At 48.8% G+C, this 16,074-nt stretch overlaps 1 protein-coding gene across 3 annotated transcripts in view; it reads left to right on the top strand.

Moving 5' to 3' along the window:
* MGMT (O-6-methylguanine-DNA methyltransferase) overlaps positions 1-16,074 on the top strand; it is a 278,608-nt gene that overhangs the window by 234,831 nt on the left and 27,703 nt on the right. For all 3 annotated transcript variants that reach the window (XM_081573015.1, XM_081573016.1, XM_081573014.1), the window contains one exon: positions 481-641. In XM_081573015.1, the coding sequence (XP_081429141.1) occupies positions 481-641 (161 nt within the window). The remainder of the gene's footprint in view (positions 1-480; positions 642-16,074) is intronic.

Here is a 16,074-nt window from a genome sequence, read left to right as displayed (position 1 = left end):
GCTGAGAGCCGTGGAACATGGGGAGCCGTGGGGTGTGCGGTTGAAATGTGGTGGGAGGGACGAGGAGGTGCGGTTTAACTGCTCTGACAGTATGTCTGGAGAACATTTTCTTACGGCGAATGCTCAGTGACTCTGCAGAGGAAGTGGGTGGTGGTGGTGCGAGTGGTGGTCTCAGAAGGGGCAGGCACATGCCCCCTGGAGCTGCATCTGAGCTCATCACCCTTGTTCTCACAATCACCCTTGTTCTCACACCCCCGCTTGGCGGCAGGACCGCAGGCGCTCAGAGCCCCGCGGACGAGCACCGGTCCCAGAACGTCCTTCCAGAAACTGTGTCCCTCCAAGCAGAGGTGGAGGCACGGGTGCAGTGACCGCAGCCGCTTGGCCCCCTCCTTCCACAGTCACCTTTCTACCCGTTTAGGTGCAGCGGGTGGAGGCAGGGCCTGGAGGTTTATTTAGTCTCTCCTGTTCTCTCTTTTGCAGGCCCACGGAGGCCACCGCTCCCGCTGAGCAGCTTGGAGGTCCAGGGGCAGTGCCGGAGCCCCTGCTGCAGTGCGCGGCCTGGCTGGACGCCTATTTCCGCGAGCCTGCGGTCCTCGAGGGGCTCCCCATGCCTGCACTGCACCATCCCATCTTCCAGAAAGGTCGGTACCATGGCTGCCACGCAGCATCTGGTTCAGGGAGCCTGACCTGATCACTGTCAGCCACCCCCCGGCTCGGGCTGTCGATCACGCCTGCCGTGTGTCTTCCCCGTCGGAACAGAGGTGGCATGTGCCACACAGCACGGCTGGGAGCGCCCGCTCTCCGCCCGCTCTCCACCCGCTCCAAGTGCTCGTGTTAGTTTTGGCACATGGTCACATAATTCTTGGCAAAGGCAATAAAAATGATCCATGCAGGTCGACTCCTGACTCTCACTGGCTGAGAGTTTTAAATAGGAACACATCTGAATGGCAGTAAATTTTTCAATAAGCTTATTGTTAACGTACACTCTCTGCTTGCCAGCAGCACCGAGACTCAGTGTGGACAGCTGGCTACTCCACGCACTTGGCTGCTGACACCCCGGAGTGGGCGGCGGCATCGTGTCCTCTGGAATAAGTTTTCAGGCTAACGTCTCAAACTTACCACAGTTAAATTTCATATTCTTGAGGGATGAATTGAGAACTTACTGTCTGTGTGCAGCGTGATAGTGGCACATAAAGTCTGTGATAACATAAAAACGCTTTCCCAGCTTAAGCTTTTGTTTGGAGCTTAATTATGCAACTAATATCATTCTATACACATAGCGGAGGTTTATTTTGCGTAGTGATTTTTTTCACAGTTGTTTTAATATAAGTAAATCTATATCAGCAACTCAAGTGAAAATAATTTGAGCAAGCTCCAGGAGATGATGGCGGACAGAGGAGCCTGGCTACAGTCCACAGGGCCGCAGAGTTAGACACGACACTTATGTACAGATACATGTGTATAGATGTATAGCTACGTATACACTTAAGGAAAAAAAATACTACCATGAGATTTTAGGTGAGGTGAATTTAAAGCAATCTAGAATTTCAAAGTGGAATTTGCTAAGTAAGTTTAGTGGTGTTCTAACTGCTGCCGTGGTTTTCAGCACAACTGAAGGCAGAGCAGAGCTTTCAGGGACAACAGGTAGAGAAGCTCAGGCAAGTTGAGCTAATACCTGGGTTGACCAGCAAGGTCAGGGGCGTGACCAGGTTGGACCCTGGAGGTCTTTGCCCATAATGAACTGAAGCTGAGCAGGAACTCGTCAGCCCCTGGGCGTCTCCAGTGGGAGCGTCTCCAGGGGGGTTGTCTCCAATGGGAATGTCTAGAAGGCCTCTCCAGGGCAAGACCGCATTAAGAGCTGGGTGGGCCTTTGCCACACGCCACACTCACGTCCTGAGATGCCCCATCGTCCGTGAGTGGGGCCCTCTTGGGCCGAGGTGGCGCTGCGTCTGAGCTTGGCCGCCACTGCCTGGCACTCACCACCTCCTCGGAACCGGAACCAGCCCCGCATGTCGCCAGGCAGGGTCGAGGGTGTGCCTGACACTCGAGTGTGTGCCTCCCACACCGGGTGCAGGGCAGGATCCTGCTGTGCAGTTTGAGGAACTCAAATGTGGGTTTGTCCTTGAAGTAGAGGCTTGGGAATCCTGGAGCAGTGAACTCTTCTGTCCGCTACTGCCATTTACTGCTCTGTCACCAGGAGCAGAAGCGGATTGGCCAAACCACTTTCCTTCTTACATTTGTCAAATAAGTGAGCTCAAGTTTAAGGTTTAGAATGTTTCAGAGCAGAGAAATTATGAAACCAGGGCGGGAAGTATCTGTATAATATAATGAGGGTGTCAGCAAGGGGTGAGCTTGTCAAACCCTGAAGTCCTCAGTGCTGGAAGAGAGTGGGAACTGGCCACACGCACCCTGCCACCCGCCCTTCCCGGCTCTGGGCCTGAGCGTGGCTGTCTCTTCTGCCTGTGGGTCACGGTCATGCTCGGTCTAGGAAACCAAGGCAAGCTGGAAACAGCCACTGGGGAAGGATGAAGACCATCCAGTCACCCAGTAGCCCACCCCCTGCTGGACTAGCTCTGCAGTGCTGGGGGACACTCGTGACTGGGGCCAGGTCCCCTCCAGCTGGGTTTTGGGGTGAGGGCAGGAGGGTCCCCGAGGCCCGGCCGCCTGCTGACAGTTAGTGGTGCCTCCCAGGCCAGGATTTCCCACTACGCAGCCTGTGCCAGCCAGGTTTTTCTAATTTAGCTCATTCACTTCTCCCAGGCGAGGACCAGGTGTGGGGATTTTACAGTTTCAGAAGGGAGGTGGTGGGTGGTTGTAATGTGATTGCTAACCCGGAGTTAATTGGCACTAACCCCAGGTGTGCTGACACCCTCGCTGCTCAGGGCAGGTTGGCTTCGCTCTCCTCCTCTCTGTCCTGGAGCCAGTGAACTGGAGTGAGAGGGGAAAGCCCACACGGGGAGGGCGCTCCAGCATCCCAGAGCTCCTTATGGCTGCGGGATCCACCGGGAAGAGAAACCTTTGCAGTCAGGGAGGAGCGGGTGTGTTTATCTGGAAGAAATGCTTCCTTGACACATTCTGTCTTCCATGCCTCTGAGATCGTGAACACATTTAGCATCCTTTGGGCGTCACCTTTCATCCCGTTCCTCTGAGATGTAGATGCATAGACCAGACCTGCCTGTCTCAGCTTGGTTGGAAGCGCAGCGATGACAGAGCTCCTGCTGGAGTTCCGCACCTCCCCGGGTAACTCCCACAGCCTGGCCTGCGAGGCTGGGGGCCCTGCGCTGGCTGTGCTGCTGCCCGGGGCCCCTCTGCTTGGGCAGGGCCGCCACCTCACCTCTCAGGCTCCTTGCCTGAGATGAGGGTGATGCTCACCGTCTGTGTTTTTTTTTTTTTTTGTAAGGCTGGTCACAAAACAGGGCCTATTAGAATCGCCATTTTTGTAGAGGCTGAAACATCGAATGCTGGGCATTTCACGCTGGGCATTTCACGCCATTCATCTTCTTACCTTGGAGCGTGTCTGAAGTCTGATTAGTAACAAGTTGATTATCTGGGCATTTCTACCAAGGAACTGTTAGGCCGTCCTCCTGACCAGAAGTCTGGAGGAGGCCTAGGTGGCTCTCTTGCCGGTGAGCCACCGCAGGTGGGATTTCTCTCAGAAAGGGAGGCAGTTCAGCGAGGTTCAGGGCGCTGGTGAAGGAATAAAAATGAGAGGCGAATGCAAGTGAGAAGTGTTCTAAGTCCTCGTGGAATTGTGGTTTTAGTAACGTAACTTCAAAAACAGAGATGAATGTTTTGTTTTCTGAGTTTTGTGAAAGGGATTTGTTTTTGTGTTTTGCTAATGAGCTAGCTGCCTTGTAATTCAGCGAGGCATTTTGAGGGCGGTCGGGTCCTCCCTGTAAACCTCTTACAAAGGTCAGGTTTGTTTATTTTGAATTCATGTTTCTCCAAGAAACAGTTTTTTAATGGAGCCGTTATTCCTGAAATAAATCTTACTGTTTCTTTCATAATAAAATACCATTTTAACTTAGTTTCTATGAATACTCCCTCACTTCTTAATATTGACTCATAAAAATGTTAGCTTCTTGGTGTAGTATACCTCTTAATACCTGCAGCCTTAGCGATCATGGCAGAAGCAGCTGGAATGACTAAAGAAGCACTGTGCCAAAAGCAGGGTTCCACAGAGCATTCGAGAAGAGCAAGCTACGAAAAGCGAAGACCTGCTGTCAGACTTGGGGCGTGTGCAGCACTCTCTTCCCTCTGCCCCAGAGGCCCTCCTGGCAGCCATGGCCGGCCCGGCAGAAGCGGGCAGGCCCACCAACCCTGGCGCCGTGTGCTGTTTCTGCCGAGCTGGGGGTGGCCTCCCCTAGCGCCCTGAGTCCCCTTGCTGGGGCAGGGCCTGGGGGTGCTCTGGACAGATTCTGCAGGAGGCTGCCCCCAGGGAACAGGAAGGTGGGGGCCTTCAGCCTTCCTCCCTGTTCCATCCCACAGAGGACGGTTTTCAACAGATGAGTTCTGAGTTTTCTTTTTAAAGTGTCTGCAATGTTCCTTTTTAAATGAAATATTTAACACTTTAGTAATTCCTTCGTCACAGCTATTAGCTTGTAGCCATGAAATCCAATTGCATGACAGTAGTAAAATCTGCATTTTTTAAACCTGCTGGCTAGAGGGAAGTTTCTTTGCAACTTCTGCTACCGACCCTCTAAAAGGGTTCTTGTACTTCTATGTCTCTTTTGAACCCTGTTTCAGAATGGTCTTTATAAACCCTGCTCTTCCATCAGGGGAAAGGCCCTTTTGGGGAGAATGAGTACGTTTCCCTGTGGTGTCCTGCGTGTGGCCCCCCAAGCCCCCTCCATCCGGGGTCCCGGGGCTGCTGTGGCGCCTGTCATTCCCCACACCCTGGGGCCAGCCCAGGGCGCCCTCAGAGGGTCTGCGATGGGGAGAGGAGGTTGCTCTCGCCGTGTCCCTTCCGGAGCCACAGGAGGATGCAGCTTGGTGCTCTCAGGCCGTTTGCACTGATATTTTCCCTGAATTAAAAACCAAAAAAGAAGGAATTACCGATTTAAAGAGAAAACAGCTAAAACAGGAGATGCTTTGCAGGTTCTGGTTGGTAGCCATCACTGTTCTCCCATATTCTAAATGAGGGCTTGTAAAAATTGTTGACCTTCCTGAGATGTTACCTGGTGGGGCTCCTTCCAAGGCCTGTCTGTTGATTAGAACAAGCTAACCCTTGCACTTCGGTGTGAAGGAAACAGCTTCTGAGAATGTACTTCTCTCAATCCTAGAGCTGCTGAGCACTGTTCAGGGCTAACAGACTTGGAAATCTGGGGCTGCAGCCTTCGATGTCTGAGGCTGGCAAAGGTGAAGTGGAAAGACCACATGAAAAGCCCGGGAGCGGGTGGTCAGCCACAGAGCTCAGGGTGCTGGGAATGGGGTCTCCGGTCTGAGATCAAGACTGGAGGCCGCTGCCAGGAGTGGCCCGTTACCTCTTTCGTGGAGAGTAACACCCAGCGCGTTGTTGTGGTTCAGGACCCTGGGAGAAAAGAGAGAAGTGGAGGTGTCTGTGAATAGAGCAGGGCGGGGCCCAGTGAAGGCCAGGAAGGGGGTGTGGGTGTAGAGGGAGACCTGGGCCGCAGAGGTGGGGAGCGGGCTGCCTCCCTCGTCAGTGTTCACTGTGACGCTTCAGAACTCCCTTAACCACCCCACCCACCCCCCCTTTGGAGGAGAGCCCTGCGTTTTCCGGGAAGCCCTCCATCCAGCCTTCAGGAGAGCCTGCAGCTGACTCGTAGGCCAGAGGGAGCACCCTCACCAGCGGGCCATCCTCTCCTGCCTGCCTGGCCCCCACCCTTGTTGGAATATTGCATCACTTCCAGCCCCTCAGTGGAGCAGAAGATCCCCAGAATTCTGTGTCCTGGGTTGGGGGCTCCCAGCCTAGGCAGAAGGAGCATCGTTTGAGACTGTGGACCATTTGAGGCTGGCCAGGCCGGCTCAGGGAGTCAGTGCCCTTCAGTAGGAGCATTCCATCTTCCACTGTTCAAGTCCCTTCTGGCGTGTTGGTGCATATCGCAGGAGCCTGAGGTCCTCATCATATCTCAGGTTTATTATTTTTTACATTTTATTTTCACACAGTTTTCTGCCTGGCAGTTGTCATTAGTACTTGTTCACTCTTTGTTCTTTGTAACCACATCTTGAGCCAGGAGAGAGTTTTTAAAGTTTTAACTGGGATTGATTCAAGCAAACAAGTTCCCCAGGTTACTCTCGTAGCTGAGGCCCTTTTCCTGGGGATGTATGTATCAGAATGCTCTAGAAAGCCTGTTAACAATACTATGTCTGCAGTATCTATACTTCTCACCCCCTCCGCAACCACGTTAAAATCTTATGAGGCAAATTACGTATGTCCTATTTTGAGAATTACTGCTTTTAAAGAATTTATTAAAATGGATCTAACTCTAAGTGCTTTTACTGTGTGCTTCACCCTATACTAAGGTTGCTTCTGCTGCTGCTAAGTCACTTCAGTCGTGTCCGACTCTGTGACTCCATAGACGGCAGCCCACCAGGCTCCCCCATCCCTGGGATTCTCCAGGCAAGAACACTGGAGTGGGCTGCCATTTCCTTCTCCAATGCATGAAAGTGAAAAGTGAAAGTGAGGTCGCTCAGTTGTGTCTGACTCTTAGCGACCCCATGGACTGCAGCCCACCAGGCTCCTCCGTCCATGGGATTTTCCAGGTGAGAGTATTGGAGTGGGGTGCCATTGCCTTCTCCGATACTAAGGTTAGTATTCCTAATTTAATAATGGTTTTGTTTGAGACATAACTGTGCCTACTTAAGTGTTTTTGCTGTTGTAATCAACAACTTGAAGCCTGGCGTGCTGCAGTCCATGGGGTTGCAAAGAGTCAGACAAAACTGAGCAACTGAACTGAATCCACAACTTCAGTAAGTTCAAGGCTTTGAGTGCCTCTCCCTGCGTTCAGAGCTTTGCTCACAGCCGGTGACAAGGCAGGGGGGCCCACATAGCCTTAGCATTTGATGGGAGAGACTAGGCAAGACAGGCTGCCCGTCGGAACGTCCATTTGCAGCTATGGACACACAACTAGACTGCCCCCTGGAGCCTCGCCAGGATACCCTGAGGTAGAGCCCTAGCAGAGGCAGCCAGAGCCTTTAGAAGGTGTCCAGATACTTTGGCCAAAAAGGTATTTTTCCTCTGAAGCAGGCAGACGACCGAAGCTTTAGCTTCTTGTGGAGCTCTCTGAGCAGTGGGCATGGCCGAGAAAGGGGCGAGAGGGTCTTCAGGCTCTGGATGCAGACTTGATGCTGTGACTGCTGTGAGGTGTCTGTGCTCACTTGCCCCGGGGAGAAAGCGGGTGCAGGGCCCCCCCTCTCCTGTGCTGTCGCAGCTCGGGTACCACCGCAGCCCGCCGGGCTCCACACGAGTGCCTGGGGTCCCTGCGCAAAGAGCCCTCTGACTAAGCAGTAATTACCAGGGGCCCCTGGAGGCCTAGCTCAGGGGAAGTTTCCTCCTAAATGTAAGAGGTGGTCAGATCCACGTTCCCTGAGGTTTCCATGAATCAGGCAAAAACATTGAACTTGAGAATGCCTTCACTCAGGGCCAGGGGTCACACAGTATAATTTAACCAAGCTCAAAGATAACCAGAAAGTTGGTTTGAAAGTCAGCTACTTTCAAACCTTGTAGGATACAATGAGGTCTCTATTACAAATAAACAGTACTTAAAATTGAAGTTATTACAAGTGTTGCTTTTATGAGAAAGTATTAACATTAAAGTATGACTTATCTCTGGCATAGTAATTAAACATCCTACCAGTGAAGGTTCCGATTAAAAATGAGTCACCCTAATTACATTCACATGTTTAGAAAGACATTACCTGCAAGATCCTGTGTTGGATTTGGGTATGTTTCACCTCGAAAAATGGAATAGAGAATCCAGTTTCTTCCTGCTGGGAGAAGCGAGTTACACTGTTACTTTCTTCAATAATTTTCATTTGAAATGAGCTTTAAAAAATAAGAATCATCTAACAAGCCTGTATTTTAACGTGACAAACCGACTTTTCCTTATATGTCCTTCCAAAGAGAATGTTTACTATTTTGTTGTCATAAGGTGATATCTGGTCATGTTTACAGGCATGCTAGCAAAAATAAGTAGAATCATTTCTACTACCTGGGTTTATAGAGAAAATGGTGTTTTAGTAAAACACTATATAAAACTAGGGAGAAGGCAATGGCACCTCACTCCAGTACTCTTGCCTGGAAAATTCCATGGATGGAGGAGCCTGGTAGGCTGCATTCCATGGGGTCGCTAAGAGTCGGAAACGACTGAGCGACTTCACTTTCCCTTTTCCCTTTCATGCACTGGAGAAGGAAATGGCAACCCACTCCAGTGTTCTTGCCTGGAGAATCCCGGGGACAGGGGAGCCTGGTGGGCTGCCGTCTATGGGGTCGCACAGAGTCGGACACAACTGAAGCGATTTAGCAGCAGCAGCAGCATATAAAACTAGAGTGTAAGTTACCGACATTAAATGTACAAGTATTGATATAAAACTAATGACAGTAATGCCGTCTAGCTATTTGTAGGATCCAAAAGTGTAAAAAACTATTACTTAATTTAAATGCTCTATCTCTCTGGTTTACTTGCAACCTTTATGTTCAGGATGACTCGGTTCAATTCAGTCACTCAGTCGTGTCCGACTCCTTGAGACCCCATGGACTGCAGCAGGCCAGGCCTCCCTGTCCATTACCAGGTCCCGGAGCTTGCTCAAATTCATGTCTGTTGAGTTGGTGATGCCATCCAAGCAACCAACATGACTCAGAGTATAGGATTTATGAGCATATAGGTCCCATTTTGAAGGTCATGTTTCCAGTGTCTGAATGGAAAAGTGAGGTATCTCCTGCAGAAGAGCCATCGTCTCTCTCTGAGATGTGGCTTTCATGACCTTGAGGGGTAGGACTCTCCAGGCAGGACTGTCCTTCTGGAGGCTCAGCTGCCAGGGTGTCGTGTGAAGTTTTAAGTCCATGTAACAAAGTGCTTCCGAAACTGAAGAGTGACGTAGAGGAAGAAGTGTGTTTAGCTCTTCTGCGTGTCACTGAGCTACATTCAGATGTTCCCTGCCCTGAGTACTGAGGGCAGGGTTGGTAACTGCTGGGAAGCAGCACCCCTGCTGAGCCCTGCCCTCAGCCAGCGTCACTCGGTACAGAATCTGTTACTACGGCAACTCCTCCTTCCTCTCTCCTTTCGCCGTGTGTTTACCATGGCACAAACACATCGTGTGAAGGACCACCCCAGATTTAGGGCCGGGGGCACTGCCTGCTCTTCTAAAGCACAGCTGCCCTCAGCGGGGCCACCAGGTCCAGCAGTGGCACACCCTTTGAGCCTGTCCTCCGACCCAGGGGAGGGGGGACCCAGGGCTCATCACTCGGCCAGGACGTGTACTTTTCTCAGCGCATCCGCATCTCTCCCTTTTTGTAGAATAAAATATGCAAGAACCAACATAAATGGCATACCCCCCTTTTTTTCCTCAAGAATTGGGCCTTTGATGTTCAAGAGCAGCTCATATTAAAGACCATCCCTAGCAGGCTGTAGAAACTGCACCTATTTATGACAAATGTAAAATAGCACAAATCTCGCAGAATATGATGGTATCATTAGTTTGTGAATCGCATCCTTGAAAATAACTGTGGAGGAGCCAAATCGGTTTAAAAGAAGATAACAAAATGGTTTAAGCTACTTAGGTTGAATGCCAATTATATTTTAATATTCAACTGAGCATATTTTACTAAGAAAAAAGGCCGCATTGACGCATGCATAACTCATTGGCAGCGTCGGCCAGCTGTGCCACTCTACTCTCCGAATCACTTTGTGCATTTTAGTAGCATGGTAATTTAGTAGAGAACTACCTGAGTGATGGCATTTTCAATGAGCAGGTAATCTACAGAGAATTTTTATATGGTTATGAGTTCTGTGCTTCAGCCCGGCAACACAAAAATACATCAAGACCAATTACGGTATCAACTTTCAGTGTGGTACCCTCGCCACGCAAGTGCATGTATTTCTGCCCCAGGCATTTCAAATTGCATCTAATTTGAAATCTTTGGGGTTTTAATTAAATTTCAGAATATATGGAATTCTTCATTAGTACCTGCTCTGAATAGCAGATTACCCTTCTCTCGGTTTCTCGTTAAAGAAGTAGGCTGTGGTAAAGAGCATGTTCAGGAACCGATCATTTGTGGAGCCTGGGTATTGGAACAGAAATAGTGAAATGCAAAATAATATCAAAAAGATTATTAGTCCAGGGAGAGTCTCTTGATTTGTATTTTAATGGAATTTTACATTTCTCTTAATGATTTGCAAATTGTCCTCTGATTATAAGATGCATTAAGCTTTTCATTTTAATGGCAAAGGCACAGCCATTAGCTGAATTTTTTTTCTGTCTCCTTTTTAGAGTGCTTCCCTGCAGCAGATAAATATTGAAACCATTAACACCTTTTGATGTTCGTCACAGCCTGTGTCTTGGACCTGCGCACAGCTCCCAAGGTCTCTCGGTGTTCGCACCTGGCCAGGGGCCACGGCTCTTCACCTGATGTGTTTCCTTTTCTAGATTACAGGACTCATGGTTAAGGTTTCATTAGTGGTCTGGTTTATCTGGGTTGAAGCTAATGCATTTAAATGTTATCCATGGTCCCAGCAGTGTTAATAAAAGTTGTGTTGTCAGTGTGGAGGATGGTGGTCTGCAGGCCCGGAGCCAGGGAGAGCCAGAGGGGTACCCCTGAAGAGTTGGGAAGAGTATCCCCCTACCCTCTGACCTCCCTGCAGAGCCCCCGAGGGCGCAGGCCTGGGCTGCCCAGGCTGAGGCCGCTCCACCCTGAGGGCGGGGCAGCTGCCATTGGTTGGGCCTCTGAGATGATCTTGGTTCTCAGGCGCGGACATCTGGTCCTTTCCAGTGTGTACATGGTCTCCATGACCAGGCTCTTCTGCTCCATCTGCTGAACATGCTAGGGGAGCTCTGGGCTCTGACCCGGGTGCAGCAGTGTGTTTAGAATCCAGGAGCCCTGCTCCCTGGGACGACCGAGGCTGCCTGCACCCAGCGCTTGGTCAAGAGTAGAGCTTCGCTCCAGGCGGAAGTAGCAGCCAGGGTCACGTCACATTCCCATGCAGCCCAGCACTCAGGTCGAGTGAGCCGCAGCTTGGCACCACGTGGCTCTGCGGTGGAGCCAGGCCCACGCCGCCCCCACCCATCCCTGCCATGGTCTCTCCCCTGCTCATGTGGCAGGTTCTCTGGCGGCTGCTCGGCCCGCCGCCCTGGACCGAGCATGCCGCAGCCCTTTCCTCCCAAGAGCGCATGGAAGGAAGCATGGGAAGCATCAGGACGACCACTTCCCGCTGCCTGCACGTGGCCCTCGAGAGATCCTTGACGGTGGATCCTCTCTTACCTGCTTCAGGGTTAGACGTCATTCAGTTCAGCCTGCACACGGCCCTCGAGAGATCCTTGACGGTGGATCCTCTCTTACCTGCTTCAGGGTTAGACGTCATTCAGTTCAGCCTGCACACGGCCCTCGAGAGATCCTTGACGGTGGATCCTCTCTTGCCTGCTTCAGGGTTAGACGTCATTCAGTTCAGCCTGCACACGGCCCTCGAGAGATCCTTGACGGTGGATCCTCTCTTACCTGCTTCAGGGTTAGACGTCATTCAGTTCAGCCTGCACACGGCCCTCGAGTGATCCTTGACGGTGGATCCTCTCTTACCTGCTTCAGGATTAGACGTCATTCAGTTCAGCCTGCACACGGCCCTCGAGTGATCCTTGACGGTGGATCCTCTCTTACCTGCTTCAGGGTTAGACGTCATTCAGTTCAGCCTGCACACGGCCCTCGAGTGATCCTTGACGGTGGATCCTCTCTTACCTGCTTCAGGGTTAGACGTCATTCAGTTCAGCCTGCACACGGCCCTCGAGAGATCCTAGACGGTGGATCCTCTCTTACCTGCTTCAGGGTTAGACGTCATTCAGTTCAGCCTGCACACGGCCCTCGAGAGATCCTTGACGGTGGATCCTCTCTTACCTGCTTCAGGGTTACACGTCATTCAGTTCAGCCTGCACACGGCCCTCGAGAGATCCTAGACGGTGGATCCTCTCTTACCTGCTTCAGGGTTAGACGTCATTCAGTTCAGCCTGCACACGGCCCTCGAGAGATCCTTGACGGTGGATCCTCTCTTGCCTGCTTCAGGGTTAGACGTCATTCAGTTCAGCCTGCACACGGCCCTTGAGTGATCCTTGACGGTGGATCCTCTCTTACCTGCTTCAGGGTTAGACGTCATTCAGTTCAGCGTGTTTATTGAACGCCTTCCCCAGACTTAGATAGATGGTTGTCACCCTCTTCAAAGTGAAGGTGAGTTGCAAGAGGAGGACTCCAGGCCTCCCTGTCAGCCCATCCCCTGCTGGCCAGTGGGGGCAGGCGCCAATCTCTGGCAGAGCCCTAGGCCAGACCATGGAGAACGGAGTTCAGTTGATCAGTCATTCAACAACTATTATTGAGCTGTAAGCAAAGCCCTCTTTTTGGCTCTTGGAACTTAGAAACAAACGAAACGAAGTTCTAGGCCTTATGACCTTGTATTCTAGTAGGAAATATGTGAGTATGTTTATAAGTATATACTAGTATATATATATATATATATATACACACACACACATACATATCCCTAGACTTTCAGGGAGTGATGTAATTGCCATGAAAAAATATTAACCAGGCCATGGGGAGGAGGGGCTGGGGTGGGAGTGGTAAGGGCTCCTTTGGAACGCATGGTCAGGGCTCCACGAGCTTGGAATCCAGATGCTTGGAAATGTTGTCATCTTCCCTCTCTCATTTTAAAAGTTAAATTTCGGGGGGAAAGCAAGAAAATTATGTAAGTAAATTCCTTTTGAATCATTTTTTATAATATGAGGGAAAGGAGCAGTTTCAAGAGTTTCATGAAGAATAACTGTTGAGTGCATTATTGACAGGTTGGTATTTTCATTTTTTTTTTTATGAAATAGCCACATCAGACAAAAGAATACTCATTAAGGATTTGTGAGGTATAAATAAAAGAGAAGACGCATTTGTCCACACCCAGGTTGAGACTGGAGCACGGCCAGCACCGCTCAGTCTCGTGTGTCCTCCCGGCCACATCGGCCTCCCCCAGCCCAGCTCCAGGTTTTGCTTTTTTTATATGGATGAAATAATACTGTGACTTGCTTCTTTCAGTCAGTGTTTTCTGTGAAACTCGTCTATTTTAAATCCTATAGAGATACTTTGCTAATTATGACTAATATAGAGAATCTCATCTTATGGGCGTGCCGTAATTTTTTCCTATCCTCTGTCACTAGGCATTGGGGTTCTCCTAGTTCTTTGCCTTTTAAACTAATGATGCTACAAGCACTTTAGTACACGTGTGCAGGTGGCCGGCGGTATGGGCAGAGTCCTGGAGAAAGGGGAGCTACACAGAGTTTCTGCAAGAGCTGGTTGTGCAGTGCTGTTGTATGTGAGGAGTGCCATTCTGTGTGTGTGGGGAACCACGTGAGATCGGCATGGGGCTACTGGGAACTGAGGCTGAACGATCCCACGGAGGGTAGACAGCACTAGAAATGGAAATACATGGGAGAGTTAAGGGGGTAAAAAAGTTCATGTTTATTGATTTTCATTAAAAAATGATTAACTGTTCAGAATATAAATAATAAATTTGAGGTTTTATAATATAGAAGTAAGTAACAAAAGGTTGGACTGGGGAAATGGAAATATTCTGCTATCAATTCTTAGATTATGATGAGCAAGTATCGTATTACTTGAAAGAAGGGTTTGATAAAGAAGCATATTATAAATCCTACAATGCTACTAAAAATAAAACCAAAATGAGTAGTTCATAGGTCAGTGTAGAAGGTAAAATAGCTAATTTTTAAAGTAATCTAAAAGAAGGCAGAAAAAACAGGGAAAGGAGAACAGAAAACAGCTGGGACCAATAGCAAGTTGGTATTAGATAGATTCAAGTCCAGACATAGTGATAAGGTAGTTTAAATGTAAATGGTGTTACAGTTCAAATAAAAAGGCATAGATAAACAGGCTGGATTTAAAAAACCAGACTCACTGTATATTTTCTACAATAAACACATAATTTAAAAGGACAGAGTTCTGTTCAAAAATATAAGGAAAACAAAAGCATACTTGTTAGAAATAAGTACACTGTCTGTTTTCAGTTTATATAATCATTTACATGGGCTTCCTTGGTGGCTCAAGTAGTTACGATCCTGCCTGCCAATCCAGGAGCTGCTGCTGCTAAGTTGCTTCAGTCGTATCCAACTCTGTGCAACCCCATAGACGGCAGCCCACCAGGCTCCCCCGTCCCTGGGATTCTCCAGGCAAGGACACTGGAATGGGTTGCCATTTCCTTCTCCAATGCATGAAAGTGAAAAAAGTGAAGCCGCTCAGTCATGTCCAACTCTTCGCGACCCCATGGACTGCAGCCTACCAGGCTTCTCCGTCCATGGGATTTTCCAGGCAAGAGTACTGGAGTGGGATACCATTGCCTTCTCCACCAACCCAGGAGACATGGGTTCAATTCCTGGGTCAGGAAGATATCCTGGAGAAGGAAATGGCAATCCACTTCAGTCTTCTTGCCTAGAAAATTCGATGGACAAAGGAGCCTGGTGGGCTACAGTCTATGGGGTCGCAAAACACAATTTATCTACTAAACAACAGCAGTCATTTACATAGAATATCTCATAGAATTTTGAATATCTATTAAAATTAACAAGTAAATCTAACAAGGTTGAGGATACAGTTTTAATATATAAGAACTTATTTTTATGTAATAAAATTAAGAATTAAATTTAAAACATTGAGTTTTCAGGTAGTATCCAAAGTATATTTAAGATTAGCTTTAGTAAAAAGTATGCAGACCTCTCTGCTGGACAATGTAACACGTGATTGGGAGAAATTAAAGAGGACCTGAGTAAACTGACTCAGTGGACAGGAATTTGAGCAAATTTGAGCAAACTCCAGGAGATAGTGGAGAACAGAGGAGCCTGGCGGAATACAGTCCATGGGGTTGCAAAGAGTCAAACGCGACTTAGTGACCGAACAACCACCACAGAGTAAGTGCGTAGACGTTGGTCACTGGAGGAGCCGGTATTGCCAAGAAGTTCGTTCTCTAGGAACTGTTCTCTGTATTCAGTTCCATGAGTCCTTTAAGTTCCCAGCTGATTCTAAATTTATATGAAAATGCAAAGAGGCTGGAATAGCTAAAGCAGCCATGAAAAGAATTAAATTGTAGGACTTACATTACCTGATTTCAAGACTTAAAGACAGATCTTCTGTAGTCAAGACACCGTGGCACTGGCTTAAGCCTCAATACTTAGAGCAACAGAACATACTCGAGATCCACACTTGTACAGCAAGTACAAGTGGATGGATGAGGAGAGTAAATCCTTTCAACAAATAGTGCTTGAACAACTGGGCCTCTCTCATGCATAAACACACACACATTCATGCAGTTGCCTTGACCCCTAGTTCACACTGTACATGAAAATTAATTTGAGATGTATCATGTACGTAACATAAAACTGAAACTCTAAAGCTTTTATTTAGAAGAAAACATGGAGAATATCTTCATGGTACTGAAAAAATATTCACACAATCCTGAAATACAAACTCATGATATAAAATAACAATGAAATAGACTTTATCAAAAGTAAAATATATCATTAAGAAAATGAATTGGAAAGTCTTGGAGTAAAAGAGAATACTTGCTACACGTATATTCTGTGTCAGTAGCCATGGGTTGAATGACTGAGGCAAGTGATCTAATTACAGAGGACTTCATTTAATCAATTAATATTTCCCCAGTCTGCCGCTGATGTTGGAGGCTCGTCAGTGTGAGTGTCAAGCAAGCAGTGTTCCTAGATCTGAAAGCCGCCATGTCCTTTCCCCGCCTTCTCCTGAGTGTGGTGTTGCCCAGCAGGGTGGGCAGCCTTTTCAGAGAGCGCTTCTCCAGCACCGGGGGACCCTTTGTCTGCAGGGCAGTCTTGGTGTGTGGTCATACACAG

The sequence above is a fragment of the Giraffa tippelskirchi genome, chromosome 2 (assembly GCF_054371585.1).
Source record: "Giraffa tippelskirchi isolate mGirTip1 chromosome 2, T2T-mGirTip1v1.2.pri, whole genome shotgun sequence".
In the NCBI taxonomy this organism is placed as follows: Eukaryota; Metazoa; Chordata; class Mammalia; order Artiodactyla; family Giraffidae; genus Giraffa; species Giraffa tippelskirchi.
Note: the sequence above shows the minus strand (reverse complement) of the source record. Positions and strands in the feature narration are given on the sequence as shown.